The 23,642-nt window shown below is 33.3% G+C and overlaps 1 protein-coding gene across 6 annotated transcripts in view; it reads right to left on the bottom strand.

The window, feature by feature from the left end:
* LOC112790526 (uncharacterized) overlaps positions 1-23,642 on the bottom strand; it is a 40,586-nt gene that overhangs the window by 15,762 nt on the left and 1,182 nt on the right. For 2 of the 6 annotated variants that reach the window (XM_072232953.1, XM_025832970.3), the window contains exons 4-5: positions 2,582-2,818; positions 2,273-2,420 (exon numbers count right to left, since the gene is read on the bottom strand). In XM_072232953.1, coding sequence (XP_072089054.1) covers positions 2,273-2,420; positions 2,582-2,818 — 385 coding nt within the window. The remainder of the gene's footprint in view (positions 1-2,272; positions 2,421-2,581; positions 2,819-23,642) is intronic. The other 4 variants (XM_025832971.3, XM_072232954.1, XM_072232956.1 and 1 more) reach the window with 2 other exon arrangements.

Below are 23,642 nucleotides of genomic sequence, written 5' to 3'. Positions count from 1 at the left end.
TTCATTAGAAAAGGCACAGTTGGAAAACCATTTACGATATAAGATATTAACACCATGTTGAGAAGACCTTGTATTCATCCTCTTTAAATTGTCCAAAACCCTATTTTTTCTAGTACATGATCAAGAAAAAACTACATTATAGTGTCATACGCTTTTCTGATGTCTAACTTCACAATTACCCGTTCTTTAATTCAAAATTTGCTAAACATAGATATCTGTTTAATGTTAAAAAAATAAACTAGTTTGAGAAAACTAACCCCGAGACAAGTGGAGCATGCATGAAAGAGTCAGTCTTTTATTTTTTTTCCTTGGCGCAACTGGGCCATCCTAGACTTGAACCAGAGACCTCGCCCGTGAAGTAAATCATCGCACCTACGGTCCTATCCAACTGATTGAAAGAGAATCAATAGATTTCTTTTCGAGAGTGATTCATCCTTTTGATTGATAAAAAAGAAGAATCCACTTCAACCCTTTGTCAAACTATTGTTCTCTTGTTTTGTTTCTAATTCAAAATTGATTGAAAAGGATCTTTCTGATTCTCGAAAAATGGGATGGGATAAAAGGATTGATCGAGAAAGACCTCTCTTTCAAGAGGATTTGTGACATGTTAAGCCCTGGTAAGGTTCTTCGCTTTGCATCGAAAAAATCGAACCAACCAAAACCAATAAAAGAAAAAGGATACTTTCATCGAGCAAATAGAAACTTTCCAAACCATGAGTATATGAGGCTGATCTTGAGCCGCAATCCACACATGAATACCTTCGTTTATGGCAGCTGCTTCTTTTGAAGGAACACCAGGTTGATAAGTTACTCGAAATACTGCCAAGATATCATATTTCTAAGTACATTCTCCATAAGGCCCTCTTATCTCTTCCTTCTTTGAGTTCGGATTATGCAAGAAGAGACCGAGAAGAAACTATCAGTAACAACTGAGTTTATTACGAGATAGCTCATCATGTTTAGCCGCCAGTGTTCATCCTAAGCCATGATCAAACTCTCTATGAGATTCCTAGTTGCATTACTTATAGCAATTACAACCCAAGAAGTTATAAGTACTTGGGCATGCACTTGAAATCTCCCTAATTGCCAATAGAGATGTTGACCTATTTCTATGTATCCTTTTATCTCATGCCTTTCTTTGTTCATGGTTCGGGCCTATATGACATGACCGATCAATAAAAATACTCTAACACTCTGTCTTTGCTTATTTTGTTCCAAATTAAAAAAGATATTGAAGAATTATCCATACATAAAATAATGACATAATCATATTGCTCTAATTTATTGGGTTGAAAAAATACAAAGTAAAATAGTCTTCTTCACTATACATACTATAACTGACTAGTACTGCAGTACAAGGAATTCAAGTGAGTCTTCGATACCCTTTCGATGACTTATGTTGTGTTGAAAAGATATCTACATGATCTGATCAATTGCTTAAAGCGCGCGGTAGCAACGGAATTGGGGAAAAAGAATCAATGAAAAAAGAATCAGAAGTGATCAATATATCTCTTGAAACAAATATAGAATTGAATCGTATCAATCTCTACTGGGGTTATTACTCACTATCCAATCCCTATATGGGAATCGGACTTCCATTGGCTTTATAGTATATCTTAATATGGAGGACGAGAACAAAGATTTGTATCTGTTTATAAATTTTTTGGAACTTAATTTGAAAACCATATTTTGACCCGGAAGTTTTTGGGATGCCCCTAATAACCAATGAATGAATTCATTATGGCAAGAGTTTTTGCTCATGAAAATTGAGACCCATTATTCAAATCCATGGGGAAAAACTAATAAGCTCAAATATTAATAAACTCTATAGAAGAGTTATCTATTGCAACAATATTCTGAGCCTTTCTTCAGCCATGTTACCATTTCACATGTAATGTCTATCTTGAATAAACGCTATTTGGACCTCTCCCACTAAACAATCATCACCCCTTTTCATTCTCTTGACCAGAAATTTTTATATTACTTTATAGATACTTCCAATCATATTAATTGGCCGAAAATTGTTCATTTTTGTAGGCACTTTCACTTTTGAAGCGAGAGTCACATATATCTATCTACACATTTTGACTACTTTTGAGTGGATTATTTCACTTTTGAGAGATATTTTTTCTTTTCTTTCAATTTTTCTCCTACTCATTTTTATTCTACCAGTTCAAATATCATGGCTAAGTTCAATGCACTCTTATTTTTACTCCAAGACATAATACTCATTTTTTGTCCTCATTTATTTTTACCATGATTGAATTATTACCAAATTCAATGTTACCCGAATCAAAGCAATCCAGAAAGAGCCATCAGGAGCTAGATTGATATTATCAGGTCCACCTGGAAGATTTTCAATGAAAATGTCTGTTTTGCCCTTGTTTGCTCCTTTTAGCCAATATCTAAGGACTCTTGATCTGATTATATATATATATATATATATATATATATATATATATATATATATATATATATATATATATATATATATATATATATATGTTATATATCTTATATAACACCCAATTTTGGATATATTATGAGATAAAAAAAGAAATATATGTAAACAGATACTTACTTCCAAGTTTCACTAACCAAAAGATAATCTTCATCTTTAGAAAGTGCAACTCCATTGGGAAAGTGCAATTTATCTATGACAATATCCACTTCATTTGTGTATGGATTGTACATAAGAAGTTGTCCATTAGGCCTTGCTTCTAGCACATCCAGATACCAATTATGGAGACCAAACTTGGTGCTTGCAACACTAAAATATACAATTCCATCTGATGCTTCGATCACATCATCTGCAAAACTAGTTGAACCATTTGAAACAAATTAAATATACTTTTAAACTTTAACCTGTGAGGTAATCCAGATACTAATACAGACACTAACACTTAGAATCATAGACACATCAAACTTTAAAATAATTTAGGATATATATATAGATCTGTGTGTGTGGACACATCAAACTTTAAAATAAATTGAGTGTGTGTGCATGTGTGTGAGTGATACTTAAGCATTTACATATTAATGGCGGACTATCAATTCACTTTTATTTAGACTTTGTCAAAATTTATTGAAAATTTTAGCATACGCCATTGTATTTAAGCATTTAGAGTATATTTAGTTTGTATTTTTATTCTTAATATATTCTATTTTTAAGATTGTGTGTGTGGACACATCAAACTTTAAAATAAATTGTGTGCGTGTGCATGTGCATGTGCATGTGCGTGTGTGTGTGCGCGTGTGTGAGTGACACTTAAGAATTTACATATTAATGGCGGACTATCAATTCACTTTTATTTAGACTCTGCCAAAATTTATTGAAATTTTTAACTTACGCCATTGTATTTAAGCATTTAGAGTATATTTGATTTGTATTTTTATTCTTAATATATTCTATTTTTAAGATTTTGAAAATAATAGTTAGGGTTGGTAGCCATACCTATACTTGCAGGTATCCAACCTACTCCCACCCAATGGAAGTGGGTTGGCAACCTGACATGCAATGATAGAATTGAGTTGAGGTATTAGGCTAACTCTATTAGTCCAACTCGTACTCTTAATATATTATATATAATGAACATACATACATATGATAAACAAGTAGATATTTAAACTCGGATTTCTCTCTTTTGTATAACTATTTAGTGTCACTAAGCTAATAATTCAATTTATTAATAATATATAAATAGTATTTGATATTATAAAATATGAATATACCAAATATTATGTTTGAATAGAAATGAATTTGTTTTATGTGATCAACTTGAGTATGGTTAGGTTGAGAGAGTTACGGTGCGAGTAGAGTTTGAATTGAGTAATTTAAATTCAGATAGGATTAACGTAGCGTTTAAACTCTACTTTATCTTATCTATTATTACCTTAAAACAAAGTCATTATTTAGGAGCCATAGTAAAATAGAGTATGAATTTGCTTATTTTTTGGCTATTGTAGATTAGAATTTTTTAGGCTACTATGTCATTTTTTTTCTATTTTTATATGTGTTGTGTATATTCAACTAAAAAAATGGTATAGGAGTGAAACTAACCTCATAAATGTTCAGTTAAAATTTGACTTAAGAAGTGACTTCAATATTTGATTGGAGGTGAGAGACCTGGTTCATCTAGGAGATTATGTGCCATAGAAGGTTTGATACACAACAGTAGTTAGGCTATAGTAAATTAGTGTGTATGTGTATGAGTGAGTGTATGTGTGTGTATGTATGTTTGACAAAAGAAATGCAGCCACATCTGAATTTGGATATAACTTTATCCAAAAATAGAAATAAATCTATGTAATGTGTGTGATCGTGTTTGTGTTGTACTAAAAAAAAAGAAGTAGCTTTAATATAAAATTCTAATTGAATGTATGATAAAATATGTACTAAGCTTTATTTTTAATTAATAAACCTAAAAATAAAAAAGTTAAACCAACTATTTGTTGGTCAAATGTCTCAAAGACCTAGAATGACCACTCAATTTAAGTTAGACCTGATTGAATTTCATCCTAAATATGGGAGATCCCAAAAATAAATTATATCATTCATTCATCATTCTCAACCAAGTTAAGGTTCTAACTCGAGCCATCTAGCAGAACTCAAAGAAAAATCTAATTTTTATAAGAGTAAATCACTAAAAGCATCTCTGAATTATTAAGTAGTTGACCAAAAAATTTAAAAATTAATAATGACAAAAATATTCTAAAAGCTATTTTAAATATAATAAAAATATCTGACGTTGAATTTATATTTCTAAAAGTATTGACATATTAAATTTTTTATGATTTTCTCAAATATGATTAAAATTTAGATATTTTTATTTTTAATATGTAATTATTTTAGGTATGTTGATATTTTTTTTCAATTTTTTGTCAATGCCATAAATATTTTTAAAAATAAAAATCTAGAGAAAAAAATTTTGATCTAGCTTTTTGCATGTATTTTTATTCAAGTTTTCTTTCAAAATTTCAAATTAAATACACAAGTCATTTGCTAAATCTAAGGTCATTTGTTGCTTATTAAAATTGTATTCTTTTGTTACTTTTTTGTATTTTAAATATTTTGAGAATATTTTATTATGGTTTAATTACTTTTTTGGTCCCTATAGTTTCGCAAAATTTTTAATTAGGTCCATATACTTTTTTTCCTTTTAATTGGGTCCTTGTACCAAATTTTTTTTTTCAATTGAGTTCCTACACTTTTTTTTTTCTTTTTATTTGAGTCTCTACACCAATTTTTTTTTAGTTGGATTCCTATACAATTAAGCCAATTACTACTAAGAGGGACCTAATTGAAAAAAAAAATTGGTGTAGGAACCTAGTTAAAAGGAAAAAATGTATAGAGACTTAATTGAAAATTTCGCAAAACTATAGGGACCAACCGAGTAATTAAACCTTTTATTATTAACAAATTTTAAAAATATTTTTGTCAATAATTTGCTAATTTTGGAACATCATTCGAAATATACTTTTCTTATAAGGACAATGTAGGAGGAATTAAGCACTATTGGTCTAATTTTGTTTTACTTTTACCAGCTTTAGATGACATGACAAGTGACAGGGGATAGAAGGCGAGGTGAGGATGGGCAGGTTAGTGGTCGTTGTAGGGGGTGGCCTAAGAAAATACAGGTATCTTACTTGACTTGGGTTATCCTCAGAGGCAGGTAGCACACATCAGACACCTCCACACTCGTAGCCGCAGCCTCAAGCACAGCCTCAGCCACAACCATAACCAGGACCCATACACCACCCCAACCACAGGCATCAGTTAACCTACAGTCACAGTCAACACATTCAACAGTTGGAGCCTCAAGAGATGCCCTATCTACACAGTCTATTAAACAGAAGCTAGTGTTGGATGGAGGTGACTAGTATGTTTTATATTTTTGGGTTTAATTAATTTTATAGTATAACATGTATTTGTAGTGAAAATTGTTTATTTAATGATAGGTGGGACCTCCCGAGACAAAAGATAAAGGGAATTAATTGGGTTTTTAAAGAACCACTATAGGTGGTTCATACCCAAGTTTAGTGTAGCTCTAGATGGCATCCATGATCTTTGGTGGCAACCTTTTAAGGTAATTAAGTATTTTTCTAACATCAAATTATAAATTTATATTGATATGATTCATTTGCGTTTGATATTGCAGGACCACTTTGACTTCATCCACAGTGAGAAGCAGAAGATATACAATGCTTGGTAAGTGAGAGCTGCCAAGCACCTCTAGGAGATGCTAGCAGACATCCACAATAAGAGTGCTCCTACAGACTGGATCCAGATGATATCCTTGTCCATCTAAAGGAGTATTGGAACACAGTAGCTTATTGGGCAATTCGGGCTAAGGCCCTAGCCAGTTGAGCATCTGAGACCAGTGGATCTATCCACACGGGAGGTTGTTAACTTAATTTGTTTTCTTTATTATTAATAAAGTTGAAACAAGTATAATGACTTCTTGAAATTCTAAACCCTATGGAAAAAAGATAGGGATTCTCGCAAACTTCGTTGGAGTGAGGTCTTTCAAAGGACACAGACGAGGAAGAAATATCATATGAAGTGGATTGAGAAGCGGTCTTAGGACACTTCTATGAGTTTAACAAATCCAAATATATCTCAATAAATTATATTTGTTTGTTTATTTAACTCTATCTTCATCTATTTTATTCGATTTTAGATAGAGTTGATATTTAGCTAGCTAAGGTCTAGGAAAAGCATGTGGCTTAGATTGTATAGTGCGACAGGAGCCACCACTAATATCTAAGGATGAGATATAGATGCAGACAGTTGGTGGCCACAAGCGAGAGAAGATCCATAACATGGGATATTAATCCACCACAACTACTCCATGATTCTCTAATATTAAGTCTACTGCCAGTGGAGGTGTGAATATCAAGAGCCTCCAGGAGACCGTCATCCACTAGTAGTCCGATCTAGACTAGTTGAAGAATATGGTCACGGACATGAATTCCTTTATGCAGGAAAAGCTAGCGAACGACGTGTCTAATAGTGTGCCAGCCATGCCACCTTTTCTACCGCCTAGATATCCTCCGTCGACATCATCTGATCCCCAACTATTAGCGCCACCAGCACCACCAGTGCCACCACAAACCCTAAGATCTCAGATGGAGCCAACGACAATGATGACAAATTCATCTTAGATGATTACAAGTACTGTACTTTCCTTTTCAGTTTTGACGATATTTTCCTATTTCTATTTTTTCATTGTATTTTAGTTAAGGACCCAATATATGTATATATCATTTACGAAATCCACACTTTTAGCGGTTAGTACATTATGTTTTAAAAAAATAACAAAAGGTACTTTTACATTTTACCAAAGGCTTGTCCATCGAAAATATTCAATTAATATGTTTTTTTATTTACCATTAGTGTTATTGATGATTTAACTGTTAGTACAATGAAAATAATATTTTCCCATGCCATATTTTACCAACGGTCCATAGCCATCGGTAATAATGATCTGGATTTACTAATGGCAGCTTCGCTGATGATCTTTTTTTATGGCAAAAGGGCTTTGCCGTCGATAAAATTTTCCTCTCTTGTAGTGATAATAATTTTTATTTATTTATTAATATCAGATCTAGATAATATTATCATTGAAGTGGGATAGACAATAACATAAATAATATTATATATTTGAAATGGTTTGACTTCTAAATGATATATATGAACTTTTATATTTAATTTTATGTTGTGTTTTTTAAAGAATAAATTATGAATATTTATCTTCTAAAGTAAATTAGGTATGATTATATTGTGTTATGTTTATTATTTTGTGTTAGTTTTTTAAATTTTTTTTGAAATTTTTCTTCAATCAATATCCTTAAATATCCATCGAAGTTTACTAAACTAACAAAAATTAATATAAAGATCATGTGACAAATATGGAAAAGAAATGAGGGCCATTTTTTTTAATAAAGATGGGATTGTGTAAAGGGAGAGATACCCTCTCCACTAGGGGGTGCAAAAGCGGGTTATCCTGTGATGAGCCAAAATTGATACACTCTTATATTGGCAAGTGCACCAAATCGCTCCAAGTAATACTACGATGAGTGGATATCATTCTCACGAGGATTAAAAAAACTAAATCAAATAATGTCTAATTGAATCTCTAATTAGATCAATAAAAAATCGGCAAGAGGATTGTGAATCTTGAAATAGAAGCAAAAAACAATAAAAAAGATTGTACTTGTGAATGAATAAATGCTTAGTAACTTTGGAAAAGTAATCAAAGAATGGTATGTTAAAGACTTTGGAGGTGTTTGACTCTTAGAAAAAGTAATTCTTATCTTTTCCTACTTTCACTCATGGAAAATTATTTTTACAGCAAATCATTTATAACCAAATTCCAATTCTTTAGAAATTTAATTTCTCTTAACTTAATTAATTGTCAATTCCTTGGTCAACTAATTAAGAGAAGAGGTTACGCAAGGTTTTGATTTAAAGCCATACAACTTTCAAAATACTATTCTTAGTCAAGTTGAAAATCATGAGAAAGAGTTTCAAGCTAATTCCAATATTAAATGTTCCAATGTAATAACAGAATTCAAGACAGAATTAGAATATTTTCCAATACTTTTAACCGTTAAAGATGAAGAATGAAACTCAATCTTGAAAAAGTAAAAAAGCATGAGTCAAAATAAAGAAAATACTTACATTATTAATTTATAAAATCAAATAGAGCTCCTAACCTTTAACAGAGGAGGTTTAATTACTTATGATAGAAAAGAAAATAACCTAAGACTATTGAAATTCAAAAACTAATCTTATCTTCTTTTCTCCGAAGAATGAGATAATAATTATTCAAATTCAAAACAATAATTCAGATATAATATAAACTAAATCCTAACAACCAATTTTATCTTTCTAAAAGAAGTGAATGCTGACTAATTATTTAAATCTTAAATTTTTGGTTGAATTTAGTGCTTATTAGGAATGGACTATGATCTTGGCGCTGGGCTTGATCCACTAGCTCTGGGCTCTGATGAATTTTGGATCACTAGGAGTTGCGAATTCACTTGGAGTTGGGTCCGGGATTGGGCGATGGGCACCCAATACTTTGAAGTTAGGTGGCGCTAGGTGCCAATTCTGGGAGTTGGGGCCAGTCCATTTGGGTCTTCCTATCGCACGAAGGCGTCGGGCTTTGGACTAGGGAGTTTGGGCGCCTAGCTTGGAGGTTGGGTGATGGGCGCCAGTGCTTGGAGTTGGGCTCCTGTTCCTGGCGCTAGGCTTGGCCTCTTGAAGCCTGGCACTAGCTTTGTGTTTCTTCCCTAGAAGTGCACTTGTGTTTTCATATAAATTTCATCCTGATTTACTTAAACATGTTCTAAAAATATAATCATTCTAAAATAAATCAAATAAATTTCACTATACATATAAGAACTTTGATTTAAATCTAAGAAAACTATTCAAAAAACAACTTAAAAACAACTAAAGATGCCTAGCCATAACCTTGCCCTAAAACGAGGCGAGCCACCCTACCCTACCAAATCAATACAGAATAGACTTCCTAAACCACCTCACAAAAGGGTGGGCCGACTAATGACGAAGCATCTTATACCCTTTTCCACAGCATTTTAGTGTGTTTTTTGTTATATTTTATTAAGTTTTATTACGTTTTAGTATGTTTTAGTGGAAAATTCACCTTTTGGATGTGACTTTGAGTTTTTGTGTTTTTCTTATGATTTCAGGTGATTTTTGGGTGAAATTGGCAAGTTTTGGCAAAGTCTGATTCAGAGGCAAAGAAAGGATAGCGGATGTTGTCAAATTCTGACCTCTGTGCATTCCAATGAGTATATCTTGAGCTACAAAGGTTCAATTGATGCGATCTAAAATGACGTTGGAAAGCTAACTTCTAACGCTTTCCAACTATATGTTTTTTTTAGAATCACTGCCCAAAACAGAAGTTGAACGCCCACCTCTAGAGTTCAATGCCCAAGAAGGTCCAGCCTCCAAGTGGAACCCACAAGACAAGAGTTCAATGCCCAAAGAGGAGCAAGCTCAGTGTTGAACGCCTAATGCTAGAGTTTAACGCCACCCAGGGAGCAAGGAAATGCTCACCCCCCTAATAGATGTTCAATGCCTAGAAGCCCAAGTTGAACGCCAGGCATACAAGGCACATGACCAAAGTGGGCGCAAAGTGGATTTTAACACTTCTTAGCTTACTTTATTTTTGTAATTTTTAATTAAGAACAATATCTTTTAGGTTTAGTCTTAGAGTTTTTACTCTAAATAAGGAACTTCCTTCCTCGTGAGGATCATGCCTCCCAAGAAGGGAGAAGCACAGACACATTACATTACACCTTCTTATCTGTTTTTTCTATAAAGTATGAGCAATTAAACCTCCTAAGTTAAGTATAGGAGCTCTACTCATTCTTATGGATTAATATCATTACTTTTCTATTTTAATATTCATTTGATTCTATTCTATAATGCATTTTTGTTCTTCATCCTTATGAATCTCGGGTGGAACGGAAGTATGACCTTTTATTCTACATGAGTTCTTGCGATTCCCTGACAGGATAGTATTGAGCTGTAGCTTGAGAATGCATCACAGATTCCAATAGAGTATCTGGGTTAATTGGGATAAGTGACATAAAATCTCGTTAGTCATAGGTAATTGAGGTTTCTGTGGCGTTAAGGCTAGAACCCTGAGCTTCATTTTTCGATTCGGAAGATTTGACCTTGTCTGTGACATTTTGAGTAGGATCACCAGAGATTGAATTGCGTGAGCTTCACCCTCGTTCAGATCGAATGACCACTAACCCTGGCATTTGGTGTGGATCAGAGGAGATTAATGACCACTGACCCTGGCTTTAATCACTTACAGCCTTGCCATTGAATGAATCATTCATTGTTAAAATAGTCAGTAAAAAGTATTAATCCGGAAGAACAAGCATCTCTGAGGCCTTAACTGATTTCTCATAATTAGTTTTACGTCAATTAGGTATTACTTTTGTTTTTATGTTGTTTCATGCACCTACAACAACAACTATCTTTTCTATTGGCCTGACTATGACCAGCAAGATAACTATTGGTTGCTCAATCCAACAATCCTCATGGGATTGACCCTCACTCACCTGAGGTATTACTTGGACGACCCGGTGCACTTGCCAATTTAGTATTGCGAGTTCTAATTTCACGCATCAAGTTTTTGGCACCGTTGCGGGGGATTGTTCGAGATTGACAAACTACCGGTTGTCTTTCTCCTTAGATCAGGTACTTTTTACTGTTTTTCTTTTAATTGTGTTTCTTGTAAAAATTTTCAAACCATCTTTGTTTATCCTCTTAAAAGTTTTCAAAAATTCATCTTAATAATCTTTTTCTCTTTTTCAACTTTTGTTTTAAATCTTAAGTATGGTATTTTTTGGTTTTGGTTGATTTTCCTTTCTTGATTTTCAAAAATTATTCTTGTTTGTTTTCTTTGGGTTCGAATTTCTTTAGTGTTTTCCCTTGTTGGATTTAAAAATTTTTAAGTTTGGTGTCTTTTAGTGTTTTTTCTCTCAATTTTTCGAAATTAGTGTTATTTGATTACAAAATTTCTTATGTTTGGTGTCTGTCTAGTGTTCTTCTTTCTTTTTAATTTCCTCGAAATATTATATATATATATATATATATATATATATATATATATTATATATTCGAAAATCTTTTTCTATTTTAGTTTCAAATTTTAAGTTTGGTGTCCTGTTAGTAATCTTTTTATTTAATTTAATTTTCTTGCTTATCTTTTTTTCTTTGATATTTATCTTTTCTTTTCCTTTGATTTCAAAATTTTGTTATCTTATCTTTATTTTAAACTCAAATTTTAAAAATTTAGTATTTTGTAAGTTTTTCTTTCTTTCAAATTCAAAGTTCAAAATCTTTATTTGACTTTCTCTTTCTAATTTAAAAAAAAATTTCAAAATCAAATCTCCTATCATAATTTTCAAATCTTATTTTACCTTGTTTCTTTCCCTTGACTTTTTCTTTCTAAATTTCAAAATCTTTGAATTGATTTTCTTTTAATTTTCAAAACTTGCATCTTAAATTTAAATCTTGCTTTATCTTATTTTAATTTTAAGAGTTTGGTATATTTTAATATTTTATTTTTCTTTATAAATTTCAAAAATTTCAAATCTTTTCTTTTTCTTTTTAATTAATTTTTTTTAAGATTTTCAAATCATATCTTACTTATCTTTCTTGATTGTTAATCTTTATCTTATTTATCTTTTCTTTGATTCTAGTTATTTGATTTTTAATTTAAATTTAAATTTTAAATTCAATTTTTAAGTTTAGTGTTTTCTTTAGTTTTTCTTTCTTTCAAATTTGAATTTCAAAATCTTCATTTGACTTTTTCTCTCTCTAACTTCTCGAAAATTTTCAAATCCATTCTTCCATCTTTAATTTCAAATCTTGTTAGTTAATTATTTATCTTATCTTGTTTTATTTTTAGTTTTGTGTCTCTTTAATTTTTCTTTTACTTTCTCTTTGAATCTTGAAAAATTTTAAACCCCTCTCTTTCTAATTTTTAAATTTTTTTTGAAATTGTTAGTTATTTTTTATTTTCAAATTAGTACTCTATTTTTTATTATTTATTTTGAATTTTCCAAAAAAAAAATTTTCTTCCTTGCTTTTCTGTTTACCACCTGGTGTGTTTAATTTTGCTTGGTATTTTGTGCTGAGAAACAATCATGGAGAAGAATCACATGGGTTACTACTCACACCCAAGTAGTGATTCAAATTACTATGAATGGAGAAATTATCCAGATTTTGGTTAGCAAGGTCAAGAGTAAGGAGATGTCAATGTTCCATATTCCGTCTATCAAGAACCATCATCTTCTTACTCATATGAAAAAGTATCATCTTTCGATCTTGCCTGCCAAGAACTGGAGCAAATAACAGAGAAAATTTTGCAAAAATTTCCATCTTCATCCCCCTACATATTCATACCAAGAACTACCACCTCTTTATTTATACCAAGAACCATGCTCTTTTTACTCATATCAAGAGCCACCATATTATTATTCATATCAAGAGTCATCATCTCTTTATTCAAAACTATCAGCTTTAGAACTTACCATGAAAGAATTAAGGGATGTCTCTCAAGATTGCATACAAGAAATGAGAATGAATGTCAAGAATGTAGAGGGGCATGTGGAGGTAATTACCAAGTGCTGGGCAGAGGAACAAGAAAACTCCCTCACAAGAGAAGCAATATAAATTCCTGTAAAATAATGTGAGGGAATCATTCAAAGGAGTCCATACCCCAGTAAATTAGAGAGTTTTTCATCCTCACACATTGAAGAAGAAGGAGATACACGAACAAAGGATAGTGTAAGGGAGGAAGACAAGTTTGGGAAGTTACACTCTAATGAAGCAGAGAGCTAATAGAGGGTGAGTTCACTGAACTACCAAACCTAAAGGCTCTTGATGAAGGGTATACTCCACCCATCACACAACATTGAGGTCCTGAATTTAGAGTGGTAGAGATAATCAAGGAATGTACTGAAAAGGGGATTGTGACCAAGGAACAAAAGATGATATCCATGAAAAAGAGAAGGTCAACAAGAAACAATACAATCCTACCCTAACAAGCAAGGAGAATCAAGCTGATAACCATAAAAGAAAGCTTGTTAGGAGAAATTCAAATCCAAGGGCACTATTCTCCTCCTCTTCTCCCTTTGAGTCATTTCTTTTAACCAACTGAAAGAAGAGGAAAAAACTTCAACAATCAAGTGTCAAGCTAATGACATTAAAGAAGCGCTTGTTGGGAGGCAACACAACCATAAGTATCCTTTATTTTATTTTAGTTTTACTTCAATTTTATTTTAGCTTGATTTCATTTTAATTTTCGTTGATTTTCAAAGTTTTTCTAGGTTTTCTAATGTTTGTGATCATGCACAGTGCTTAGAACAGAAACAGGAATGCGTGGCAAGGAGAACAGAACACCCTGGTGTATACCCCAACTGGAATTCAATGCCAGAAGGGGGAAGAAAACTTGGGCATTCAACACCCATAAGGGAACAGAGAGGACCCTCTGCCATTCAAATGCCAGTCCTGGCGTTCAACGCCACTAAGGAGCCAAGTTTTCTTTGCTTAGGGACAAGCAAAGTTTTTAAGTTTGGTATTACAGAGCGAGCTCTAAGTGTATATTTTCATCAATGGCACCAAAGGGAGGTGAACCATCTTCATAGAAGAGCACAGCCTGAGCAACCATCTTAACTGAGGTGGTTAAGTTTCATCATCCCTTCCTCTATGTTATTTTCAGTTTCTATACTAGCTCTTGCATGATCACTATTAGGATTTCATTTGCTTTCTAATCTAGTAGTTCAATTTTGAAAATTTTAAAAATTTTATGGGTAGAAGATGTCTCATGCATTACTCACTAAAGCTTAAAAAGAAAATTTTTGAAAAAAAAATAGTAAAATACATAAGATCTTGAGTTATATCATGATTTATTCCAATTACTTTGATGTGGTGGTCTTGCTTTTACTTTCTAAATGTATGAATTAACTGTGCATAATTGACAATGAAGTTAAGCATGTAAAACCCAGTCTAACCATAACTAATTAAATAATAAATTAGATATGAGTGAAAATGGATAGAAAAAATAACAATCAGAATTTAATAATTTAAATATGATATTTGGACTCAGTGAATTTTTTTGAGTCGGAAAACATAGTTTTCAGCGTAAAAACGTGCACTGGAATTTTGACCGGCAGTACCGGCTGAGATCTTTCTGGTACTACAGTTGAAAAAATTAATTATAAGTAAATGAGGTTAAGAAATTAGGAATTTTAATTAGGGAAGGTAGAAATATTTAAAGTGCGATTTAGAGTGTTAATCTTAAAGGTTTTGGCCCAAAATTGGGCCAACAGACAAAAATAAGTGAACTGGGCCCAAGTGGGCCCAAGATCCAACATATATAAATATTAGTTATGAGCATTTCAGCTCATTTACCATAATGGAAGAGGGTAGGGGCGCAGCTTTGGAGAAGAGAGAAGAGAGGAGAAAACTGTTTGACAAGCCGTTTGCAGCCATAACTTTCTCTCCGAAACTTCGATTGACAAGCCGTTTGCAGCCACGCGTCGCTCTTCTCATATTCTATGATTCTATCTAAGTTTTGTGGTGATTATACCACTTTTCTCTGCCCAATTTTTGTTTTCCGCTTTAAATTCGAATTTGGTTTGGGTTTTGAGGAAATCTTGTGATTTTGGTTGATTAGGAGTGCTCTAGTATGACCCATGGGTGATATTTATCACAAACCTCAATGGGTTAAGGTAAGGAACCCTCCAACCCTTGTGATTTATCATTTTCATGAACCCTAGGTTAATGTATATATGCGAAATTGGTTATATTAGTGTATTTGGTGATTTTGGTGCACAATTGGGAGGTTGGTGTTGCTTGAGGAGCTTTGGTGAGGCTTCGAACTAAGGGTTGGTGGAGACTTCCAAGAAGAAGCTCAATTATTTTGGATACAAGAGGTACAGTTAAGTTTCATTTAAGTATCGTGTGGTGTGATGAGAATTTCTATACTAGATGCCCCTAGGATTAAGTTTGGATTGTGTAAATCAGTAAATGGTTGGTGCAAATATGCATAGTTGATATGTCATGTGAATTAATGATTGAGTTGAGAAATTGTGTGGATTTGTATGTTTGGTGTGTTGAGAATTTGATGAATTGGATAATGAATATTGGTTTAGGGAATATGCAATTTAATTGTGAATTTGGGCTGGAGGCCGTGAATTTTGGGCCAAAGGCCGGAAAGAGATAAAGAAGGTAAGTTGATGTGTGTATTGTGTGATGATATAAGAGATTAAATAGATTTTAGATATTGAATATGTGAATAATTGGTTTGGTTATTGAATAATAAGGTTTGAGAAATTGAGGTGTGGAATTTGATAGTTTTAGGTGAAAATTGTATAGAGGAGGTAGGTTTGGTTTAGTTGCGTGTAATTATGTGAATGTGGTTGGGTTGTGGTCATTTGGATGAGTGGAAATGAATTTGGCTTGTGAACATTGGAAAAATAGGTGATTTCCATTTTTGGGTAAAAATTTATTTTTGACCAAATTTGGCGGTTCGTAACTCGTTTCACGAAGTTTGTAATTCTTCAAAAATAGTTTTTTATGAAAGTTTATTCAAAGATCTTTCCAACAGTTCAGAAATGGTTGAAAAAAGAATTTTGTAGAAGAAGTTATATGTGTTTAAAGTTTGGGGTTTAAAAGTGTAATTCTGCAGCTTTTTAACTTAGTAAAAATTTTGGAAAATCGTGCTTCCACGCGCACCTGTGGCCGACGCGCACGCGTCAGTCTCGATTTTTACTCATCCATGCGTGCACCTGGCTGACGCGTATATGTCGCTGCACTGATGCGAATGCCCCATAGAAAATCCCGAGAGTTGTGCAGATACTGTGCTGGTTTTGTGTGAGGAGCACAAAACGCACCCACGCGTACGCGTGGTTGACGCGTACGCGTCGCTTTGCTTTTCTGACTACCACGCATGTGCGTAGGCGACGCGCACGCGTCACGTTGTTTTTCTGGCTTCGACATGTGCGCGTGGACGACGCGCACGCGTGACCCTGTTTTCAGCAAAAGTTGGTTTTTAAGTTTTTTTAAAGCCAAATTTCAGACTTCTAAGCTTCCATTTTTATCCTCTAGGTCCTAAATCTTTATAGCATGCCTAGTAATAAAAAGAAGTTAGGACATGTGGTAACTTGTGGATGAAGTAAAATAAGAATCAATGATGAATGATGAGTAATGATGATTGTATAAGTTGCTAAGGATGATGGTGAGAGTGCTGTATATGTTATAAGTCGGATGGCTGTGACAAGCATTGAAATATGGCTGAGTATGTACATGTATATGATTAATGATTAAATGATTATGATTGATTGAGTAAGCTTGAACATGTGGCGAGTGTGCCGGAAATGCATATATGATTAATGAATGTGGTAAATGAATAATGATGAAAAGTATTGAATGTGACGTGTGACCCTGGGTAGTAGGCAGTGGCGTTGTCCACTTGCTCCTGGTATGAGATGGGGAAGGAAGATTATGATAAATGAGTTTAATTATGGAGTTATGAATAAATGTGTATTTGTGATACCTGTGTAGTAGCAAGGGTTGTGGTTTGTCCCACTTGCTCCAGGTCAAGGATTGTGATACTTGGGTAATAGTAAAGGTGGTGGTTCGTCCCACTTGCTCCAGGTTAACGTTTGAGATTTGATAAAAAGGATGATTGATTTTAAACTAAATGAATGTATGTTTTGAGATCCTGGGCAATAGCAAGGATTGTGGTTCATCTCACTTGCTTCAGGTCATAGATTGTGACGCCTGGGTATTAGCGGTAGTAGTGGTGAATCCGCTCGCTCCAGGTTGAGCTTTTAAATACCCGCCTGGGTAGTAGCAGCAGTAGTGGTTATTCCACTGGCTCTGGATTGAGCGGGTAGTAGCAAGGGGTTTGTAGCTCAAACCTACTTGCTCCGCGATGGGTGTTTCTGTCCATGGTTAGCTACCAGAACGTGTCGGGTTGGCTATATAACAGACAGATGATATCATCAGTCATAGGACAGGCATATATCGTTTGCATATGTTTGAATTGTTTGGGTTTGCCTATTTTCTTTGGATTGTTATATCATATATGCTATGTTACCTGATTATGTGCTACTTGTTCTACTTGTACTTTAATGATGTATTACTTGTCTGTATTGCTTGTGTTTGTACAATTGAGAGGTCCCTCATGCTGGTGTTGGTGGACACTGAGGGCTGTTCTTGATGAGATGAAATGATGATGTAATTGAATAATGATGATGACTATTGAATGGGATAATTTGAGTTCTCTGGGTAGACGCAGTGAAGTGATTTCACTTGCTCCAAGTGAGAATATAAAGTATTGATATAGAATTGTTGAGACAACATAGTTGGTAATGGTTTGGCTTATGATTCTAATTCTGATTTGTAAGAGAGTTAGAAAGTTGGGAAGCATGAAAAATATGAATTAGATTTAGTATTCCCTTATGACAGTTGCCTGTTTATGGATTAGCAAGAACATTGGGTGAATATTTGGTGAAAGGAAGTTTAGGATGCTTAGTGAGTTTTTATTACAATGCATTGTATTTATTTGACACTTTTACCGTACTGGGAACCCATGGATTGGGGATTCTCATTCCGTATATATCTCTTGTTTTTCAGATACAGGTCTAGGTGCTCAGAAGTGAGTTGTGGTTCATCTGAGAGATGGCGAAGATCTTTACATTCTCCATTTTATATTTTGCTTAGAATCTCTCCACCTTTTATTTTGAAGAACTTATATTATGTATTGGACTCTTTTGAACTTGCCTATAGAGGCTCTTATGTTTCTTTTGGGAGAGATTATGAGATTCTATTGTCAACTACTGTTATACTGTACCCTAGCCGACCTAAACTTCGCGGGTCGCGACTAGTGGCTATTTACTTATGTTATATATCTATATATTGTCCTTCTCTTATTCTCCTTTATGCCTTTATCTGTATATCACTTTCGGCTTCACGCTTTACCTTTTAGTTGTCGAAATGTGAGTGATACATCTTCACGATTTTATTTTACTCCTTTTTCAGGTTTCTCGATTAATAACTCCTTTCGAAATTACCTATATTTATGTATTAAAAATCCACCTGAGAGTCGTACCACCGTATATCATTGACTTATGACTCGAGCATAAGGATTTGAATATTAGGGTGTTACAAAGCATGTTGGCTCTTGAAGAACAGTGAATTTAGAGAAGTATTATTGGTTCTTTGAAAACAAAAATATGGATTCTTGAAGCAAAGGAAACAACAAAAAAAGAAAAAAAAAAAGAGAAAAAAGAAGAAAACCAAGAAAAGGGTCCAAGGTTTTGAGCATCAATGGTTAAGAGGGTCAAATTTGGCCTAAAAAGGTCAAATGAGTTACTATCCCTAACTATATGCTTGTGGTGTGAAGGTATCAAGTAAAATGCTTGAAACTGAGCAGTTAAAGTCGTGATCCAAGGCAATAAAAGAGTACGCTTAAGAACTCTAGGCACCACTATTTGGGAATTTAAGCAAAGCTAAATTCAAATCCAAAGGGTTCCCCAGTTAAGTGTCTATGGCGTTTATGTATCCGGTGGTAATACTTGAAAACAAAATGCTTAGAGTCATGACTAGGCTTGAAAAGGTGCAAAGGACTAAAATAAAAAGCTGTGTTCAAGAATAAAAAAAGCTAAAAGAGAATCAATAATATCTTCCAGATTCTAATTCCAAGGGATGTCAATATTTCTGAGCTTCAAAGGAAAGTAAGATGCTAAAACTGTTCAGAAGAAAAGAGCTAATAGCCCCATTCAATATTTGGAACTGAGCATCATTGACAACTCTGAAACCTATTATATTTTTCTCTTCCAATTGTCCTATCTTGTTTTTGATTGCTTGAGGACAAGCAACAGTTTAAGTTTGATGTTCTGATGATGGAGCATCTTATACCCTTTTTCACAGCATTTTTAGTTATATTTTATTAAGGTTTATTAAGTTTTAGTATGTTTTAGTGCAAAATTTACCTTTTGGATGCTACTTTGAGTTTTTGTGTTTTTCTTATGATTTTAGGTGATTTTTGGGTGAGATTGGCAAGTTTTGGCAAAGTCTAATTCAGAGGCAAAGAAAGGATAGCACATGCTGTCAAATCCTGACCTCCGTGCATTCCAACGAGCATATCTTGCGCTACATAGATCCAATTGATGCGTTCTTAATGTCTTTGGAAAGTAAACTTCCAGGACTTTCCAGAAATATATAATTGTATATTCTTTGCTTTTGGAATCACTACTCAAAACGGGCATTGAATGCCCTTCTCTAGAGTTCAATGCTCAAGAAGGACCAGCCTCCAAGTTGAACGCCCAAGACTGGAGTTCAACGCCCAAAGAGGAGCAAGCCCAGCGTTGAACACCCAAGACTAGAGTTCAACGCCACCCAGGGAGCAAGAAAATAGCACGCTCACCCCCCCAATATACGTTCAACGCCCAGAAGCCCAAGTTGAATGCCAGGCATATAAAGCACATGACCAAAGTGGGGCCAAAGTGGATTTTAACACTTCTTAGCTTATTTTATTCTCTTTTTGTAAAATTTAATTAAGAACAATATCTTTTAGGTTTAGTCTTAGAGTTTTTACACCTTCTTATCTGTTTTTTCTTTAAAGTATGAGCAACTAAACCTCCTAAGTTAAGGATAGGAGCTCTACTCATTCCCATGGATTAATATCATTACTTTTCTATTTTAATATACGTTTGATTCTATTCTATAATGCAATTTGGTTCTTCATCCTTATGAATATGGGGTGGAACGGAAGTATTATCCCTTATTCTACATGAGTTCTTGCGAGTCCCTGACAGGATAGTATTGAGCTGCAGCTTGAGAATGCATCACAAGTTCCAATAGAGTATCTGGGCTAATTAGGATAAGTGACATAAAATCTCGTTAGTCATGGGTAATTGAGGTTTCTGTGGAGCTAAGGCTAGAACCCTGAGCTTTATTCTCAGATCCAAAAGATCTGATCTTGTCTGTGGCGTTTTGAGTAGGATCACCAGAAATTGAATTGCGTGAGCTTCATTCTCGTTCAAATCGAATGACCACTGACCCTTGCATTTAGTGTGGATCAGAGGAGATTAATGACCACTGACCCTGACTTTAATTTCTTACAGCCTTGCCTTTGAATGAATCATCCATTGTTAAAATAGTCAGTAAGAAGTATTAATCCGGAAGAACAAGCATCTCTGAGGCTTTAACTGATTTCTCATCATTGGTTCTACGTCAATTCGGTATTACTTTCATTCTTATTTTGTTTCATGTGGCTACTACAACAACTATCTTTTCTATTCGCTTGACTAAGTCTAGCAAGATAACTGTTGCTTGCTCAATCCGACAATCCTCGTGGGATCGACCCTCACTCACCTGAGATATTACTTGGACGACTCGGTGTACTTGCCAGTTCAGTTATGCGAGTTCTAATTTCGCGCACCACGGACCCAGCTACTCACAATGCACAATAATTATTTTGGCAGATTCGGAGATGGAAAAGGAGCTGGAGATAGTAGGGAATGGCTAGTTAGAGACGGTGATGATATGAACGACGACTAGACAAGGCTGTAGGCAACGAAAAGCTGGACAAAAATGAGGCTGGGTGCGAACTCGAGTTGGAAGCTAAAGGGAGAAAGTGGAGTGAGGAGGTTTAAGCACTAGCGATGGCAAGAGAGAAAGAGAGAAAGAGAGAAAGGTAGAAAGTTAAGAGAGAGAGAGAGAGAGAGAGAGAGAGAGAGAGAGAGAGAGAGAGAGAGAGAGAGAGAGAGAAAGATTGTGTTGACAGAGGCAATGAGGTTAATCACTGATGTGGTGACTAGATGAGAGAATGAAAGTATTAGTGACTATAAGACTAAGCTTTTACCTTTGAAACCTAAATTTTGGTATGTATATCCTTTAATTAAATATCAACATTGTCCTCTTTTTTAAAAAATAATAATATTACAGGTTCATGGAGGTTCATGGAGCTAACCCTCCTGACCTTGCCAAAGCTCATGAGTTTGGCTATGTGGGTTTGGCGATAATTAAATATTAACATTGTCCTCTTTTTTAAAAAATAATAATATTACAGGTTCATGGAGGTTCATGGAGCTAACCCTCCTGACCTTGCCAAAGCTCATGAGTTTGGCTATGTGGGTTTGGCGATAATTAAATATCAACATTGTCCTCTTTTTTAAAAAATAATAATATTACAGGTTCATGGAGGTTCATGGAGCTAACCCTCCTGACCTTGCCAAAGCTCATGAGTTTGGCTATGTGGGTTTGGCGATTTTTTAAAATTAATGGGTTCAAAATCTCATATCGATCCATCTTTTTTTGACAATTTTGACAAATTGGCCTGACGAATTTGATTTATTTTACTACTCCTACATCCCACAAAATTGTTTTGTCATTCTTAAATGTGAAATCAATTAGATTTAAATCATATCTATAGCTTATTTTAATTTAATTTAAAAATGACAGTATTTTATAGAGTTTAAAATCCTATAAAATTGGCTTATTCGTCTGAGTTCTAAATTTATAGTTAGATCTAAATTTAAACAAATTTAATTTTATTCCATCTAATAATTCAAAATAATTCTATGATGAAAAGATATTTATATAAAGAAAATGAAAAGTAGTCTGTATAATTTTTTTTAAAATAACAAAAATAAAATGACATATTTTCTCAAAAAAGATTTAGTTATCTATAAAAATAAATCTTTTATCCCTTCACCATTTTTTCTCAACATAGTATGCACCAATAATTCAATAAGTTAACGGGATCAATTGGCGAGTTGGACTTTGATAACTATGCTTGTACATACTCGATAGATGATGGATCACTGTAACTAGTCTAAATGGTCCCAGCAGAAAAGTATTCCTCCTTGACAGAATCTAGTAGCCACGTCCATTTCAATATATCATTAATTCATTATGTGTCCTTGACAAATGGTATTGGTATCTTGCTATTCCCTTGCACGTGCCTATCTTAAAATTATTTCCCTCTTTCCCTGTATCATTTTCGTATGGAGATGAATTTTTTTGTTCTTATTTCTTTTTTTGAAAATTGATTAACACACGTTAATTTATTATTAGAGTGATATGAGACTAGCTTAATGTGTGTTAATCCAATGCCATATTTTAAATTACAGTCTGCAATCGGAAATACGGCTGCATAACTGTAACAATTGGTATGTTAAATTGATAAATTCACATAATTTTAACTGCAACGTAATGCATCAAAAGTCAAAACAAATGGGCCTCAACAAGTAGCAGAGACGTATGGACTCCAAATTGCTAGAGAAAAATAAAGAAGTTAAAATGGTTTTCCAAAGTTTACGTTTGCTAAAAAAAATTCAAAAATTTGAAACACAAATAAATTCAGAAACGAAATTATAAAAACGCGATAAAAATAATAAAAATATCATTCTTTAAGTAGTGGCAAACTATTTTTCGGACAAATAACTTGTCTATTTGATTTGAAGTTTTGTATAAATATTTAAATAATTATTTAAAAGGTGCATGCGAAAAATTGAAACCAAATTCGATTTCTATATTTTCTTCATTTTTTTAAAAACATTTCAGTTATACAAAAAAAAAAAAACAAAATTTACCTTGTATAAAATTACTAATTAAAAATAAAAATATCTCATATTTCTAATTTTATTTGCAAAACATTACATTAAAATATAATTTCAAAAGTCTTTTTAAAAAATATATTTAATATTTAGTTAGTTTTGTTATGTTTTTAAATCTTTTAGAACTTATCGTTCATACTTTTTGTAATTATATTTTCAATCGTGTTAGATATACGTTAAAATCAACTATTAAAATTAATTATTAAAATAGAATTCAATCAATTCACATTAGAATATAAAATATAAATTAAAAATAAGTTAAATTATATATATTTACATATAAATATATAGTAGTTAATTTTTGTGTATAAATAGTATTTTTATTAAACTAGTCCATAATTTAAACTTTCAAGTTTCAAGCACTATTTTATTAGTTTACCCAAAAATAAATAATAAAATAAGCTACAATAACTACAAATCTTCTAAAATGTATATGATGACTTATCACCACTGCA

The sequence above is a fragment of the Arachis hypogaea genome, chromosome 3, assembly GCF_003086295.3.
Source record: "Arachis hypogaea cultivar Tifrunner chromosome 3, arahy.Tifrunner.gnm2.J5K5, whole genome shotgun sequence".
NCBI lineage: Eukaryota > Viridiplantae > Streptophyta > Magnoliopsida > Fabales > Fabaceae > Arachis > Arachis hypogaea.
This window is presented reverse-complemented; position numbering and strand designations above follow the sequence as displayed.